General features: G+C 35.4%; 1 protein-coding gene across 2 annotated transcripts in view; it reads right to left on the bottom strand.

The window, feature by feature from the left end:
* Positions 1-311: 311 nt before the first annotated feature.
* The window catches only part of TMEM232 (transmembrane protein 232), a 204348-nt gene continuing 186076 nt past the window's right edge, over positions 312-18583 (bottom strand). For both annotated transcript variants that reach the window (XM_043595221.1, XM_043595212.1), the window contains exons 14-15: positions 4485-4578; positions 312-941 (exon numbers count right to left, since the gene is read on the bottom strand). In XM_043595221.1, the coding sequence (XP_043451156.1) occupies positions 750-941; positions 4485-4578 (286 nt within the window). In that variant the 3' untranslated portion in view covers positions 312-749. The remainder of the gene's footprint in view (positions 942-4484; positions 4579-18583) is intronic.

Raw genomic sequence — 18583 nt, forward strand, 5'->3', positions numbered from 1 at the left:
CCAATACTCTTACCCATAGATTGAGAGCTTCAGAGGAAGTGAAGTGCCTTTTAAAAAATGTCTTCTAACTGGATGAATCCCTCTGGTAAGTGTTACTGTGCCTTCCAGGACCATCCACATCCATCCTCATAAACTCATCTTGCAAAGTAAAACCACTATCAATCAGGGGTCTCCTTTGGTATGTGCTATAGACCAAATCATTCTGAGATATCTGGCCCCTCCAGATTTGTATATCTACTATAGTATATCAAATTCAAGTTTCTGACATATAGTTTGATGTGGTGTTGATTGACTATGAAATACAAATCCAAGCAAGTGCCTTACTTCTTTTATTTGTATAATAAGTAATATAGGGGTATCAGTTGGTGCTCATTCTGTTTTCAAGAAATAATCCTTAAATGTGACTAATAATTTGTAATTCACTTCCATCTAACTGTCCGATGAAAAATCAATACTCTGAGAATCATTGATTAAATATGCTATATGATCACAAGAAAAAAGTCAATTAGGAAAAGCTCTAGCCGTGTTCTTGAAAAAGTTTAATAAAATCACTTCACTCAAATGTGATTAAGAGCTGCTAATTTAGGACTAAGACAGAACTATTAAAGAGTCTGCACCAGGATAACAACTCCTAAGAAATGGCTTCCAATTAATTAGAAGAAATTTTTCCTAATATCTAGCTGTCTTGGTCTCTTTCATGCAATGAATTTCTGGCATTATGGACTTCAATTAGGGGCGGGGGTGGGGGGTCATTTTATTTCTAATGAAATTACTTCAGTCCTAGGAGGAAGCTCGTAGGGTTTGGTTTGCTTGTGTAGTTTCTCTTCTCTTCTCTTCATAATTTCTCTGAAGTGATTTTTTTCCTCTAACTCTTTTTCTTTACGTTCTTGGGCCTCACATATTGCATCTTCTTTCCGTCGGATCTTTAGCTCTTCCTGCCACTGTCACAGAGAGAAAGTGTCATTTACATATGAATTTCCATGAAAAAATACATCACTTTAGCTTCTTAAGATGCAGATTCTATTATCCAATTATCTTCTCAGTTTTTCTCACAGATATTCTTAAGGAACTTAAACCCTACCATAACTGGAAATATATATAAGCCATCTATTAGTAAGTATACAATTCTGCTCCCCTCCCCTCCCCCCAAAAAAAGAGAGAATAAAGAGAAAACAAGGTTTACATTTTTATATTACAAAGGAATTTCAGTTTTTCATCAATATGGATATTTACATAATAGCATGGAATCAGAAAATAAAAAATCAAGCCAAAGCAAAACAAGAAGAAAAGCCAAATTAATGGGAAAGGTAAAAATTATAATACTATTACATATGAAGTAGAAAATAAAATTGATGGGCAGACAAATGCTGATTCTGCAGCAAATACAAAGACTTCTAAAGGATTCACTTCAATTGAGCATGTTAATCATGACAATAATAACAGCATCATCTGGAGGCAAAATTCTAGGAATCAGTAGTTAGAAGTAAGGACCTCAAATCAACCAGACATCATCATGAGGACTCTTTTCCCCTTCTACTATCTTTAATGAAGGAAAGAGTGAAAGAGGTGGTAATCTCTCCGGGTAAAAAGTTCAGGGCACAAAGACCCTTAGCATGAAATGTTGGAAGTTCCTAGACACTTCCTACCCTTGCTCATTTTGTCACCCTCAGTCTGTCCATACTCACAAACAATCAGACAATGCTTAAGCACCTATCAACTTATAAATTACTATATACTAGTGCTGTGAATTATAACTATTATTTGAGATATATAGATATTAATAAGCAGGACTAAACCACAGAGTTAAAAAAAAAAACTCAGCTTTCCAAAGGCAGTACATTTTTTTAAATGTCAATACACTCAGAGTAAATATTAAATGAAAAAGCATAATAAAATACTCATTTTTCTTACCCCAAGTTAAATTTTAAGACATAGGAAATACACATGTTACTTTGATAACTATGATACCCATCTGTGACATATAATTTTTGTCATATAACAAACTAAATAATAATATTGTTTGACAAAACTACCAAATTTATGTTATAGCATAAAAGTGGTAGTTGATGTAATAATGACAGTATCCATAAACAAAGGCCACTAATTTACCTTATATGAGAGATTTCAATGTACTTCCTGACCTTGATCTTTACATTGTGAAAAATCAACAGAGGATTAATTCTTAAGAACTCTCAGCAAAATAGAACCCTTTGGTTTCCCAAACAGCATGTAAAGAAGTGGTAATGGGGTATCATATTGCTAATGTCCAGGAGGCAGCTCTTCCTCTTTCTTAGCTCACTCTCTTGTTAGAACTTGGCATGGCTGGAATTCACCACAACATTATGATCTTTCTTCCTGGTATTCCCAGGAAAAAAAGTAAACTTTTCTTCCCCATTCTGTCTCTCTTGACCATGACAAATTCAATTTGGATAAACCATTGTCTTGTCTTTACTTTATCTGATACTGTTATCATCGATTGTGGCAGCAAGAAGGAGGATGCAGATACAGTTGAAGGTGATGGGAAATGGAAGCACTATTTACTGCTTTATTTAACCCACTCAGTCAGGATTTTAATCACCATAGTATAGAATACCAGCAGTGTACATGGCACCTTAATATATGCTGAATAATTAGAGGTATCTGCCTTATTATTTGCTTAATATGGCCACTGCATAGTATTCAACTGACTTAATGGGACAACTAAACTTGTAGGTTTTTGTTTCTTGTCAATACCACAGGTTCCACCTTTCCACCCTGTTAAGGTTAGTAATTATAAACCAAGAAATTAAGCAACTATGAAAACCAGAGAAGAAAAGTGGATTTGAAGTCTGGAAATCTGGTTTTGTGTGTAGACTCAAAAAACGTTAGTCATTTACTATCTTCAAAACCTTAGGCAAATAACTGCATTGTAAACTACCATTCTTCTTTTTTATAAATGTTTTACAGGCTTGTTGTGAAGATCACATTAACTAATGTAAAAGCAAATATAAGTATAGAGCACTACTGCTATAGCTATCTAAAAGGAAATGATATATACATGAATATTTTTTGAAATGTGCTACCAGGAGAAACTTCCATAACCTTCTCCAATCAATACTGCAGACTATTGGATTAGGCTAGCCACCTATCAAACAATTTGGGTTCTATTAACTGTCAAACATATTTTGAGAAAGAATTCCTTTACACTTCCGCGAATACACTATAAACAGATCCGTGGCAGCAATTACTTCGATAATGCTTACATCCTTGGAAAGAGAAAAAGATGAAGGTTTTTAGGCGCTACTACCTGGCCTCCTCTCTACCATTCAAAAGGATGTCCTCTATCTCTTGAACTAGCCCTAGGCAGATGTGTTTAATTACAAAATGATTCAAGTCTTATCAATCTTTCAAGGCTAAAAAACTCACTGAAAATTCAGTCAAAAGGTTTTTGTTCTGTTATTAAAACTACACTACATGGAGCGCCTGGGTGGCGCAGTCGGTTAAGCGTCCGACTTCAGCCAGGTCACGATCTCGCGGTCCATGAGTTCGAGCCCCGCGTCGGGCTCTGGGCTGATGGCTCAGAGCCTGGAGCCTGTTTCCGATTCTGTGTCTCCCTCTCTCTCTGCCCCTCCCCTGTTCATGCTCTGTCTCTCTCTGTCCCAAAAAAAATAAATAAACGTTGAAAAAAAAATTAAAAAAAAAACAAAAAAAAACTACACTACATATATGTGTATATACACATTGGCTATTTGCTATCTCTTATCATCTATCCTAGATCATTTAGTTGAAGTGAATAGTGAAATACAGATGCTGCAATTTATAAACCATTACAAAATTTGTATAATGTTCTGTATATATAATATATTGGTTTCGCAGAAACTTCATTAGTGAATAAAAGGATGATACAATTAATTAAACATATTCTATATGCTATTGAGTCCATACTGTATTCAAAGAAAAAGAGAAAATAAGTATTTTCTCTTCTACTCCAACTCTACTCTTAAAAAGTTACAAAATTATTTCATAAATCATGAACTAAATATAGCTGAGTGGATTAAGGTGTCTTAAGTGAATGGCCTTGAATTGCCACTGTTTAACTCATACCAAGAACAAAGTGATTTAAGTCTAATATTTCAGGGGTAAAGAATGATCACCAAAAATTGAGCCAAAAGATTTTTGTTCCATTACTAAAACCACATTATAAAAGAAATCAGTGTTCAGTGTTCAATACCAGATCCTTGTCACAAGAAATCAGTACTAAATTCAGGAAGCATGATAAGGCTAGTATTTTACAAATGACAGAAAGCCAAATTTTCTGTAACCCAATAAAGGCACTGAAGTATATATACAGCACAGTAAGATATAATTAAGTTTGGCAATGCCTAATCATGGCTTCATTTCTAAGTTTGATGTGTTAATGTTTTAGTCTCAGAACTGCACTTTCTAATTCACAGTGCATTTAAAGAACAAAGGTTTTGCTGCTAGTTTAAGGAAGTCAATCTTACATGATGGTCAATGATTCTTGCCAATTCTTCATCAGCTCTGGTGAAGAAATCCGGATAAGAAAACATGGGAAGTTCTGATAAAGAAGGATGTTCCCTTCAAAAGAGCACAAGAACAATATTAGGTATAGATAGTTCTCCTTCCAGGAATATATGGATTTTCAAGTCATAATTCATTACACAGCATTTTGACTCTACATTGTTAACATCAAGTACTTATTCTTTGTAGACTACTACCTATAGCTTTTAGTTTCTATAAATAATGTTGGGTTACCTAAACTGACATTTTAGAAGGTAGGGAATGATATATAGTATCAGAACTAGAAAATAATAAAAAGGTAATCTTTGGGATGCTTGGGTACTCATTCATACTTTTGGCTTTGGCTAAGGTCACAATTTCATAGTTCATGAGTTCAAACCCCACACAGTGTGGAGCCTGCTTGGGATTCTCTCTTTCCCTCTCTCTCTGCCCCTTCCCAGTTCATGCTTGCATTCTCTCTCTCTCTCTCCCCCCCCCTCTCCCCCCCCCAAAATAAATTTTTAAAAAAAGTTATCTTCTCCTAGGAGGTATAGTCAGTAGCACAGGAGATGATAGGAAATGAAGGGTTTAAGGAAGCATGAAATCAATTTTGTCCAATGGGGAGATTAAAGTTCCCATAGCCATACATAACCCCATGACCCTGGAAGGTCTGGTGAAAGTCTAAGCCTAAGAATTTGATCTAAGATATACTAAAAAAAAAGCAAAAAATGCTGTGATTTCAGTACTTCTCCAAGGTCTTTGTAGTACTAAGGGTGAAACTATGGCAAACAGTTTACAAACAGTTCAATAGAAGTGTTGGCGGTGCAAACCTAGGCTCTAAACTAGTGGAGACTTAGTGTTAAATTGTCCAAATAGTTGCATTATGTTACAATTATTATGAAGAAATTGTTGTGAATCCAAAAATACGTAAAGCAACAAAATGGTTGTAGAGAATATGGTTTTAGAGGAGAGAAAGTGGGTTTAAGGAAAAGCTCTTAGGCAAGAAGCTAAGGAGAGACATAGCCCATGAAAATTTTCCATATTCAGAAAAGTCTGATCACTTTTTAAGACAGCAATGTCTAGTGTAATTTTTGCAATTTTCTGTCTATCCAGCAAATTTTAGTGAGCTTTGTACATTTGACATCCTATGTTTCCCTCATATCACTAGGTCCTCTTGCTTTATGCGGCACTAAATGCTTCTGAAATCTTTCCATTTATCTACATTTCCACCATCATTTCCTTGGTCTGAACCATCATCTTTCACCTGGACCAACACTTCCTTTTTCGAATCCCTGCATCCACCACGCCTCACCCTTTTTAGTCTCATCTGTATACAGTAGCCAGAACTTTTTTCAAAATACAAAGGGAATCATGTCAATTCCCTACTTCAAACTGTTTAAGAACTCCCACTTAACTTTAGGATTTAGATCACATTTATTGTCAAGAAAGCCTGAAGTAGACTTTGCACTTGGCAAAGTGGCTTTGCATGTTTTTTCCAGACTCACTTCTCTTCTTGGCCTGCATCTGTACGTTTCTAGCACATGGACTTTTTTGTAGTTGCTACAGTGTATCCTGCCCCACCCTACTATGGTTTCCATGTGCTGTCACCCTTTCTCCAGTGCCTTTCTCCCCTGATGCTCTCTGCCACAGGGCTGGCTAACGTACACTTACTCTTCCACTCTCTGTGCAAGCCCACTACCATAGCCCTCAGTCCATCAGGGGCCTTTCCTTCATCATACTTACCTCCATTGTAATTTTACATTCATCTGTGTGCCTGACTGAGTTTTGTTTTCCTGAGTAGAGTATGGGCAACATGAATGTAAGGACTTCATTTGTTTATTATTGGTCTCCCCAGTGCCTAGCACAGTGCCACCAGACACTCAATGAATGCTAGTATGTTTGGTGAATTCTTGAATGAATAAATTAAAGCTGGGATATGCTTTAATCCCCTTTACAGTCCAAGCCATCAGTAAGCGTCTCCCAGATAGAACTCTTACGTCAGTGGAACAGTACCCAGGACAGCAAGAGGATTGCAATCGCAGGAGACAAGTCACAGAATGAAACTGATAGCAGGAGTTCAAAGGAAAACAACTCAAGTGGTAGGTGAGCAGAGAACATATATGGACTCCTCCCCCAACTTGCAAGACTCAGAAGTATTATGGGGCAGAAGAGCAATGGGCTTCCCACCACATGTCCAATAGGGGCTTGAGCCATTCTATTAAAATATTAAAGGAAAATATGATCCTAGAATGCTGAGGAATTTGGGGACATATAGGGGCAGATCCTTGGGTTAACTGTATTCGTTCAGTAAAATTTGGGCATTTCTGATATTCAAAGAATTGTGCTAAATTCTGTGAAAAGATAAATAAGACAGAACTTTTAAATTATTTAAAGGTTGGGGTGCCTGGGTGGCTCAGTCAGTTAAGTGTCTGACTTCAACTCAGGTCATGATCTCATGGTTCATGAGTTCAAGCCCTGCATCGGGCTCTGTGCTGAAAGCTCAGAGCCTGGAGCCTGCTTCAGATTCTGTGTCTCCCTCTGTCTCTGCCCCTCCCCTGCTCACACTCTGTCTCTCTCTCTCTCTCTCAAAATTAAACATTAAAAAATTATTTAAAGGTTAAAAGTATTCAAGCAAGTTTCCTCAATTACTTCTTGAATCATAAAAGTTGAAAGAAATGCATCACAATATAAATAATATTAGAAAACCTTTAAAATAGGAAGATTAAATGGATATGCTTGGGCATCTGTGATTTTTAGTTATCTCAGATGAATAGTTTATACTAAAAAAGAAAAATGAGTAGATAACTATAATAGGAGACAACATGAGACATAAGAAAGATAAACATTCAATTATATAAACTGAAAAATACAGTAAAATGGTTAAGCACAGGGCTCTGCAGTCAGATCTCAAAGCAAATTTTCATTCTGCTACTTAGTACTATTTAATCCTTATGTTCCTCAGTGTCTTCATTTTTAATATAAAAAGATAATGGTACCTACCTTGTTATATCTTTATGAGGATTAAGAAGGATAAGACATAAAGCATGTTTGATGGAGCAAATACTAAACAAGTTCCAGCTTTTTTACCCTTATCATCAGCATTATCAAAAGAATTCAGAGGAGGAAGCCATGGCTTTTGGCTGGTACCAAAAAGAGGAAAAAAAGAAAAGAAAAAAAGGGATGCAGGAACAAAACATTTAAGGTACGTCATGAATGAGATGTACAATTTTGACTTTTTGGAGTTAAATGGGAATTGAAGAGAAACCTTTCCATAAATTTCTTGTATGACAATCCTAGGTCTGCCATAACAAATTACCACAAATTGATCAGCTTAACAAAACAGAAATCCATTCTCTCCCAGTCCTTGAGTCCAAAAGATCTTAATCGTGTTGGCAAGGTGGGTTCCTCTGGAGGCTCTGGGGAAAACATATTGCATGCCACTCAGCCTCCAATGGCTGTGAGAAATCCTTAGCATTCCTTGGTTTATAGACACAACACTCCCATTTTCCCCATCTTCATGTGACCTTCTCTGTGTTTCTGAATGTCTTCTATTTTCCATCTCTCATTCATAAGAACACAAGGACATTGTCACCGGATATAAGGCCCACATGACCAAGACAGCCTTAACTTTCCCCTCAGCTTGACTAAACCCTTAGACAAGGCTTCTTCCTGACCCTGGGTCCCTGACCATCCCTTTAAAATCCAATCAATCAAGAAAGATAGTGCCCCTGTCCTCCAGTATCTGTGGTAGGGTAGGAGCTTAACCTAGAAATTGACAATTAGCAAGCACAGATGACCTCATCACATTGCTGCCCCCCCACCTCCCCACCCCCGCTCCTCTAACATCCTCCAGTACTTTTCCACTACCTCACTTCAGCACTAAAAATCCTCCAGTCTTTTGTTTCAAGGGAGTCTAATTCAATCTCTCTTCTATATTGCAAGACTTGAATAAAGCCTTCTTTGTCTGTTTAATTTCCAGTGCAATTTTTGACACATCCTAATTCAAGATGACCTCATCTTTATCTTTAGTAAGGGATCTTTATCTTAGTTACCCAAATAAAGTCACATTGACAAGTATGGAGTCTTAAAACTTGGACATATCTTTTGGAGGACACAATTCAACCCACTACAAGTAACAAAGCAGAAGTACAGACAGGGATGAAGGAAACAAAGGACTCATATGAGAAGTACTTGGACTCAGAAGGATGGAACCCAGAATACACTTAAGGGAACAGTAGGTGACTCATTTATTCACTCATTCATTCATATGTTCCACATTTATTGTGAGAGGCAAGTTATTGTAAGGACTGGAAGAAAAAACATTTTTTTTAAACTTGCATACCATGCTCTAGAAATTCGAAGTTCAGATGGGTTGCAGACATGTAAACAGAAATCTACAGTACACTGAAAAAAAAAAACTTCTATAAAATAGTAAAATAGGGTTTTGTGGAGTACAGAGGTAGGAGGTAAGAGAAGATTTCCTGAATGAATTATGCATGGTTGTCCCACTAGGATGTTTATGGACTGAGTAAAAGACACATTTAGGACATGTTCAGTTTTTTTAATATGTCAAAGATGGGAAATGTTCAGAGATATTTGCCAAAATAGACAAAAACAAAAAATAAGGGATAACACAGTTTTTTAAACAGAATTGTGGTTTTTCAGGTTCCCAAGATTTTCTGAAGATATACAAGTATGGAGTGAACATCCCATCATACAGGAGGTATTCCCCAGAAACATGTGGCATGCCCATGTCTCAGGCCTCTTTAATCCTGCATTTCACACTCTGACCTATGATTCAGTGTTGAAGCATCAACTTAGCAGGTAAAAGGTTGCTTTTATCTCAAGCCGACTAAAATAACCTTTGGAATTACCCAATGAGGGAAAGAAACTGTATTTTTAAACAACCCACAGAACTACCTCCTTGTTTAGCAATTCAATGACTTACCCCTTTATCACACACTGATTGATTGGTTGATTGGAGAGAAACTGGGCACCCAGACTCATTGGCTGGCATTTTTTCTAGTATGCTTTATTTTCCTTTTTGATGTTCATCATAGATTTATGATCCTCAAAAACATTGTGGATGTATCACTTTTCACTGATTCCAAACTTGTTCCAATCAATTGTATACTTCTTTTTCCCTTTTGGGAAGCTTAAATTTTCATTATTTGGCTACTAGAATACTCTCCTTAACCAACTTATTTCTTCAAAGACTTCCTCAGTTCTACTGCAGTTTCTTCTTTTTATTTCAGCTTTATTGAGATATAATTGATATATAACACTGTGTCAGTTTAAGATATACAACATGATGATTTAATACAGGTATATATTACAAAATGACTACCACAAAATTAGGTAGCACCTCTGTCATTTCACCTAACTAGCACTTTTGTATGTGATGAGAACGTTTAAGATCTACTCTCTTAGCACTATTCAAGTATATAACACAGTATTGCTAACTACGTTAACAATGTTACCATCCTATATATTAGATCTTCAGAACTTAGTCCTCTTATAACTACAAGTTTGTACCCTTTGATAAAGGTCTCCCCATTTCCCCCTTCCTCCAACCCCTGGCAAATACCAGTCTACTCTGTTTCTATGAGTTCTGCTTTTTTAGAGTCCACATGTAAGTGAGATGATACAGTATTTGCTTTTCTCTGTTGGGCTTATTTCATATTTCACTTACATAATGCCCTCAAGGTCAACCCATGCCGTCACAAATGGCAGAATTTTCTTCTCCTTTTATGGCTAGATAATATTCCATCATGCATATATACCACATTCCTTTATCTATTTATCTGTCAGTGCATACTTAGGTTGTTTCCATGTCTTGGCTGTTGTAAACAATGCTGCAATGAATATGGGGGCACAGATATCTTTTTGAGATAGTGATTTTGTTTCCTTTGGATATATACTCAGAAGTGGAATTGCTGGATCACACTGCAGTTCTATTTTAAATTTTTGAGGACCTCCATACTATTTTCCGTAACAGCTGTACCCATTGTACATTCCCATCAAGAGTGTGCAAGGATTCCCTTTTCTCCACATTCTTGTCAACACTTGTTATCTTTTATCTTTTTGATAACATCCTAACAAGTATAAGGTAATATCCCATTGTGGTTTTGATTTGATTAGTGATAATAAGCACCTTTTTTTTTTTTTGTACTTGTTGGCCATTTGTCTTCTTTGGAAAAATGTCTATTCAGGTCTTTTGCCCACTTTATTAGTGGATTATTTGGGGTGTTTTGCTACTGAGTTGTAGAAGTTCCTTATTTATTTTATATATTAAATTCTTTTCTACATAGATGTTCTGGAGATATTTCCTCCCATTCTATAGGTTACCATTTCATGGTTTGATTTGTTTTTTCTTTTTCTGGGCAGAAGCTTTTTAATTTGATATAGTTCCACTTGCTTATTTTCACTTTTGTTCCCTTTGCTTTTCAGGTCAGATCCAAAAAATTGTTGCCAAGACCAATGTCGAGGTTATTTTTTCTTATGTTCTCTTCTAGGAGTTTAACAGTTCCAGTTCTTATATTTAAGTCTTTAATCCGTTTCAAATTAATTCTGTGAGTGGTATAGGAGGGGGATATGAATAGATTCTTTTGTATATGAATACCCAAGTTTCCCACCACTCGTTACTGAAGAAACTGTTTTCCATTGAATTTTCTTGGCTGCCCTATCAAATAATAGTTCACTGTATATGCACGGGTTTGTTTCCGGGCTTTTCATTCTGTTCCATTGGTCTATGTTTCTGATTTTATGCCAGCACCATACCGTTTTTGATAACTATAACTTTGTACTATAGTTTGAAATTGAGAAGTGTAATGCCTCTAACTTTTCTCTCAGGATTGCTTTGCCTAATGGAAGTCCTTTGTAATTTCATACAAATTTTAGGATTTGTTTTTCTTCTACTTCTGTGAAAAACTCCATTGACATTTTGATAGGGATTACACTGAATCTATATATTGCTTTGGATAGTATGCACATTTTAACAGTGTTAAAATCTTCCAATATATAAGCGTGGAGTACCTTCCTATTGACTTGTATCTTCTTCAGTTTTTTTCATCAATGCCTTAAAGTTGTCAGTGTACAGAACTTTCACCTCTTTGATTAAATTTATTCCTAGGTATTTTATTGTTTTTGATGCTTTGTAAAAGAGGTTATTTTTAGATAGTTCATTGTCAGTGTACAGAAAAGCAACTGATTTAGTATGTTGATTTTATATCCTGCAACTTTACTGAATTCATTTATTAGTCTAATAGTTTTTCATGGATCCTTTTTGTTTTCCTGCATATAAAATTATGTCATCTGCAAAACAGAGACCGTTGAAGTACTTCCTTTCTGACTTGGGATGTCTTTAATTTCTTTTTCTTGCTTCACAGCTCTGTCTAGGACTTCTAGTAGTATGCTTTCACCATTGAGTACAATGTTAGCTGTGTGCTTGTTATTTATAGGCTTTATTATGTTGTGAGGTATGTTCCTCCTATACCCAATTGATTGAGGATTTTTATCATGAAGTAAAAATGGGAAATTTGTCAAATGCTTTTCTGCATCTATTGAGATGATCATATGATTTTTATCTTTTATTCTATTAATGTGTTATATCACACTTATTGATTTACACATGTTGAAACATTCCTGCATCCAGGGATAAATCTTGCTTGATCATGATGTATGGTCCTTTTAATGTGCTGTTGAATTTGGTTTGCTGGTCTGTTGTTGAGAATTTTTGCATCTATATTCATTAGGATAAATGACCTGTACTTTTCTTTTCTTGTAGTATCCTTATCAGACTTTGTTATCACGGTACTGCTGGCATCATAAAGTGAGTTTGAGAGTGTTCTCTCATCTTTAGTTTTTTTATAAGAGTTTTAAAAGGACTAATGTTAATTCTTCTTTAAATGTTTGGTAGAATTAACCAAACCAGTGAAATCATTTGGTCTGGGATTTTCTTTGTTGAGAGGTTTTTTGTTTTGTTTTGTTTTTTGACTGCTGATTTAATCAACTTGCTATTGTCTGTTCAGATTTTCTATCTCTTCATGATTAATTCTTGGTAGGTTTTATGGTTCTAGGAATTTATCCATTTTTTCTAGTTTATCCAATTTGCTGGAATATCATTGTTCGTAGTAGTCTTTTATAATCCTTTATATTTTTGTGGTATCTGTTGCAATGCCATAACTTTTTATTATTTATTTGAGTCTTCTCTCTTTGGGGGGTGGGTCTAGATGAAGGCTTGTAAATTTTGATTATTTTTTCAGAAAAACAGCTCTTAGTTTCATTAATCTTTTCTAGCATTTTTTGGTCTCTACTATTTCCTTTATTTCTTTGATCTGTTAGGTCTTTACTTCTGCTACCTTAAGCTTATTTTGTTCATCATTTAGTTCCTTGAGGTATTAAGTTAGGTTGTTTGAGATCTTTCTTTTTCTCTTAAGGTAAGTATTTATCACTATAAACTTCCCTCATAACTGCTTTTGCTGCATCCCATAAGTTTTGCTATGTTGTATTTCCATTTTCATTTGTTTCAAGATATTTTTTTGATTTCACATTTGATTTCTTCTGTGATCCATTGGTTGTTCAGGAGAATGTTACTTAATTTTCACATATTTGTGAATTTCCAGTTATTCTCCTGTTATTGATTTTTATAGTTTTAGAACACTGTAGTTGGAAAAACTATTTGGTATGATTCCAGTCCTCTTAAGTTTGCTAAATACATGTTTTGTGTCCTAACATGATCTCTCCTGGACAATGTTCCATGTGCACTTGAGAAGAATATGACGCTGTTAGGTGGAATGTTATGTAAATGTCTGTTAGGTCCATTTGGTCTAAAGTATAATTTAAGTCTAATGTTTTCTTTTTATTTTTCTGTCCGAAAATTCCATACATGTTGAAAAGGGAAAATTAAAGTCTCCTATTATTGTATTGTTGCCTATTTGTCCCTTCAGATATATTAGTATTTGCTTAAAATATTTTGTTGCCTCAAAGTTGGGTACATACATATTTACAATTGTTATATCCTCTTAATGAATTGACCCCTTTTTCATTATGTTATGACCTTCTTTCTCCTGTTACAGTTTTTGACTTAAAGTCTATTTTGTCCAATATAAGATAGCTACCTTTTTAAAATTTTGTTTGCATGGAATATCTTTTACATCTCTTTATTTTGAGTCTGTGCCTGTCTTTAGAATTGAAGTGAGCCTAATGTAGGCAGTATCTTGTTTTGTTTTGTTTTTTAATCCATTCATTCACTCTATAGCTTTCATTCAAAAATTTAGTATATTTATATTTAAAGTAATTATTGATGGGTTAGGATGAATTAATGCCATATTATTGTTGTTTTGGTCTGTTTTATAGTTCCTTTGTTTCTTCCACTTTTGCTGTCTTCCTTTGTGAACTGATGTTTTCTTCCATACTGATATGCTTTGATTCACTTCTCTTTACCTTTTGTGTATCTACTATAAGTTTTTGCTTTGTGGTTACCATGAGGATTGTATAAAACATCCTATTGATATAATAGTCCATTTTAAGCTAATAACAACTTTGATTACATACAAAATTAGATCTTAAGTAGAACTGTCCATTAATCCTTCAGTAGCATCTTTCCCAATTCCATTTCAATTCAGTGGCCTTAGGAACCATGGAACATTCAGGAAACTAAAAGTTTCAAGTCCTTAGAGATATATTTAACCATAACTTTCACACTCAGAACCCTATCTATTCAAATTTAATCTTTCATACATCTTTTTAAAAGGGGGTTAAAAATTAATTACTTTCTGGGCACATAAATGGAAGATTTTTATCTCAAATTAATAATGTTGATTTTCTATTTAGGAAGGGTAATTGGTTCAAGTAATATATCATATCTAAACATTTTTATTTTCCTTCACCATAATTAGATTGTCCAAATCACAGGACCTCAAGATTACAGCTTCCTATAAGGGACAAGATTTAAAGCACAGATATTTACAAGAGCTATCCAAAGTAGGCTAGTAAAAGTAGGCTAATAAAGAAAAAAGTTGTTCTCAACTTAACTAGTATTATTACCATTACTTTATCCCTTATGTTAAAATATCTGAAACCTATTTAATTGCTCTGTTTTGTAGTTCCTGCATTTAAAAACATTCTATAAATACAGTCTGCTCAGTGAGAGTTAAAAAATTGTTGTGGTCTCCCCTCTCTGACATCTTCAGGCTGGACAATGATCCCATTTCTGCCTGGCATGAGAATCACCAGTGAAGGGAAACTCCAGGGTCCCTGGCCTTGTTCCATTCTCAAAGATCCCATCCAATGTGCTCTGTCTTAGACATCGGCTACTATAGTTTCAGTCGTAATTTTCCCTGCCAGTCAGACTATTGATCTGGTGGTTTCCATATAAAGCACCTGCCGGAAAGTTTCAGGTGTCACTTTCACATTGACTACAGCTTACCGAGAAACTATGGAACTCAAAGTCAAGGCTTTTTGAATTTTAATATCTTTTCAATCTAAGTCAAAATTTCCAATGGACATGTCACACAAAAACAATTCTTCTTGCATTTCCAGAAACAAAATTTTGCAGTCGTAAGCTAGGGATGGTCCTCTGCTATCCTAGAATTGCAGATTTATCCTCTACTTTTTAGTGTTTCTACAATCCTATGAATCAATTTAGCCATTAAAGTCTGGGCCATTTTATCATTCTCATTTTAGACACTAATTTGTGTGGTTATCACAACTGGATTATGATTTGATTGGCTGAAAGACACAGTAAAATGATGTTAATTTTAAAAAGGATGTTAATATTTTTAACGGCAGCTTATAGAAACTTATGTAGATGCTTTCACAAAACAGGAAGAATGTAATCTCCCCCCAGGCAGAGGTATGGCTCTAGGAACACCTCTGAAACCAATCTCAAGAATGAGTAGGAGTTACTATAGTGTTCGTGAAAATAAAGGTACATATAAATTAACTGTGTACGTGTATCAGAGTTCCTTGAGGGATACAGATTGCATGGAAAACAAGTGATAACTTCAGGTTTGAACTTATTGAGTTTAAATATCTTTGTACACCATTTGGAACTGGTTGCTTTCTAGGTGTGCTATATCACTGTCATTCTGGGAATACCCCTGGCGAGGAGAGATACTAGATCTTAATTGGCCACAGAAGTGTCATGTCATTTCGGCTCATAGTACTTAGCAAAAAATATATTCTAATCCAGGGTTTCTAAACATGACCTATTGACATTTAGATTAGACTTTGCTATATTGTGGGGGGTTATCCTGTGCATTGTAGGACATTTAGCAACATTTCAAGTTTCCAAATCATTAACACCCCTGACTTGTGACAACCAAAAATGTCCATGAATGTTGCCAGAGTCTTCTGGGAGCCAAAATTACCCCTGACTGAGAACCACTATTCTAATCTAACTGCAAGGAAGTCTTCTGGAAAAACAAAAAACACATGAAATGTTTTATGATTGCTAATGGTTTCTGTCACAGGAGGTTTTAAGTTTACTTTTTCCTTAGTTTTTCAATTTTCACAATGAAGCGTGTGGTAGGCAGATTTCCAAAATCATCCTAATAATCCCCACCTGCTAGTACTCATGCCCTGTGTAATTCTCCTACAGTATGTATGGGCTTACCCAATGACTTGTTTCTGACCAATACAATTTAATAAATGTAATGGGATATCACTTCAATAATTAGGTGTGACTTCTGTCTTGTTAGCTAACTCTTTTTTTGCCTTCTTGGCATGTATGCATTGGTAATTCAAGTTCCCATATTAGAGAGGCCTACCAAGGCAAGTAACAAAAATGGTCTATGATATCAGTCAATAAGATGTTTAGATTCTCAGTCTAACAACACACAAGGAATTAAATCCTTCTAATAATTTATCAGTCATCTTCCAAGTGGAGTCTTCCCAGGTTTGCCTTCAGATGAGACCTGAGTCTTGGCCAACACCTTGATTGCAGCATGTAAAAGACCTTCAAACAGTGAACCTAGATAAATTATGTCTGGACTCCTGACTCAATGCAACTGTGAGATGGTAAATGTGTGTTGTTTTTAGTGGCTACACTTTTTGGTCATTTATTACATATAATGGATAATACAAAGTTCCTTACAATAGGTCTTTTAAATTTTATTTTTTGAGCACTATTTGGGCCCCTTAAATGTATAAATTTGTCTTTAGTTCTTCAAATTAAACAAACAACAAAAAGCCTTTCATTGATAAATAACTTCCCTTAGTCGTCTTTGTTCTTTTTTCCCCCTGGAATTCCCTTTATTCTAATGTTAGACCTCTGGAACTGTGCCTCTCATTTCTTATCTTCTTGTTCCCATTTCCCTCCTCTTTGTGTCTTTATTTTACTTTCTGAGAGATCTCTTCATTTTTATCATCCAAACATTCTGTTGAATTTTTAGCTTCCACTATTATGTTTTTAATTTCTAAGAATTCTTTCTTGTACTGTTCTTTTTTATAGCATCCCCTTTTCATGGATGAGAAAATTTTCATTTATTTCTCAGAAGATAATTATAGTTTCTTTTTGAACTTCATTTCTGTCCTACACAGTTTCAGTTTTCTGAATGACTTTACATTTTATTTGGGTCCCTATCTCTTATGTTAGCGTCTTTTTACAAATATTTGGTGAATCTATTATCTCTATTCACATTTTAACAGTTTTATTGAGGTATAGTTAGCAGACAATAAGTTGTGCATGCTTAAAATATATAATTTCATTCATTTTGATAATACATATATGCCCTTGGCAACATCATATTCAAGAAAATGAACATAACCATCATTCCCCAGGTTTTCCTCGTGCCCCTGTTCCCAATTATTTGTATTTAAAAGCAAAATAGTAAAAAGGCAATGGGAAGCTCTGGGTGGGTTGTTGGGGCTTGTTGAATAATGGCTCTCATCATGGTGTGATTACATTAGTTACATATTACTGCATAACAAATTACTCCTCAGTTAGCAATTTTCATACATCTTTAAAGCAGGAGGTTAATCATCTCACAGTTTTTTCCGGGTAAGGAATTTGGACATGGCCTTTGGCTCAGGGTCTCTCTCAGGGCTGAAACCAAGGTGTTGGCAGAGGTTGCAGGCATCAAGCTCCTTGGGGGACAATTCAGTTTCAAGCTTATTCATATGACTATTGGCACGTCCTTACTGGCTATTGGTCAGAGACATCAGTTTCTTGCCACTCAAGCCCCTCCTCAAGGCAACATGGTGGTTAATTTCCCTCACAGTCAGTGAGTGACTGAGTGAGAGTCTCCAGGACAGAAGCCTCTGGTTTTTTTGTGAGTTTTTTTTTTTTTTTTTTTTGGTATCCCAACCTTAGAAGTGGCATCTTCTCTCTTTTGCCACATTCTCATCACTATAACAGAAGTGATTACACCAGGGCATGGATATCAAGAAACAGGAATCAATGGAGGCCATTTTAGGGGGCTGCTAAGCACAGGAGTGAAGCCATTTTCTTGAAGAATCCAGAAATATCAGGATTTATAGGCTTTTTCTTATATGCCAGACAGAGACATCAGACAATCTATGGAATATATCATTCTGGTCCTCAAGAAGAGGAAGGAAGGGGGGAAAGTGGAAGTGATAGAGATGGAAACTAGGGGCTCTGAATCTGTTCTCTATGAAGATTTTGCCTTCATTCAGCACAACACCTTTATAGTCTTTGAAAACTTTTAAGTAGTAAAATAGTATGATCAGAATTGTGTTTCAAAATGATTACTCTGACAGTTGTGTAGATTGAACAAGAAATACTTAAAGAAGTGGGACCACTTCAGGAGTTATTGAAACAGAATGGTGTCAGAGTATGAAAGATTGGCAGAGTTGTCTTACCAGAGGAGCAATTAATTGCCATAGCAACAACAGATTTGGGGTGGGTGAAGGGGGAAATATGAGAGATGTTTTTTCCTCTTTCCTGACTCTGAAGGACTCAACTGTTGCCGGATAGAAAATACAATAGTATAAGATTTTAGGCTTGAAGCTAAACAACTTAGAATGCCTAAATATTAATATTCTGCCACTGTTTTATTCTAGAAGTTCTTGACATGCTGGCATGTTTCCATAATTATGAGATGTATTACAAATAATTTGT

Source organism: Prionailurus bengalensis, chromosome A1 (assembly GCF_016509475.1).
Source record: "Prionailurus bengalensis isolate Pbe53 chromosome A1, Fcat_Pben_1.1_paternal_pri, whole genome shotgun sequence".
In the NCBI taxonomy this organism is placed as follows: Eukaryota; Metazoa; Chordata; class Mammalia; order Carnivora; family Felidae; genus Prionailurus; species Prionailurus bengalensis.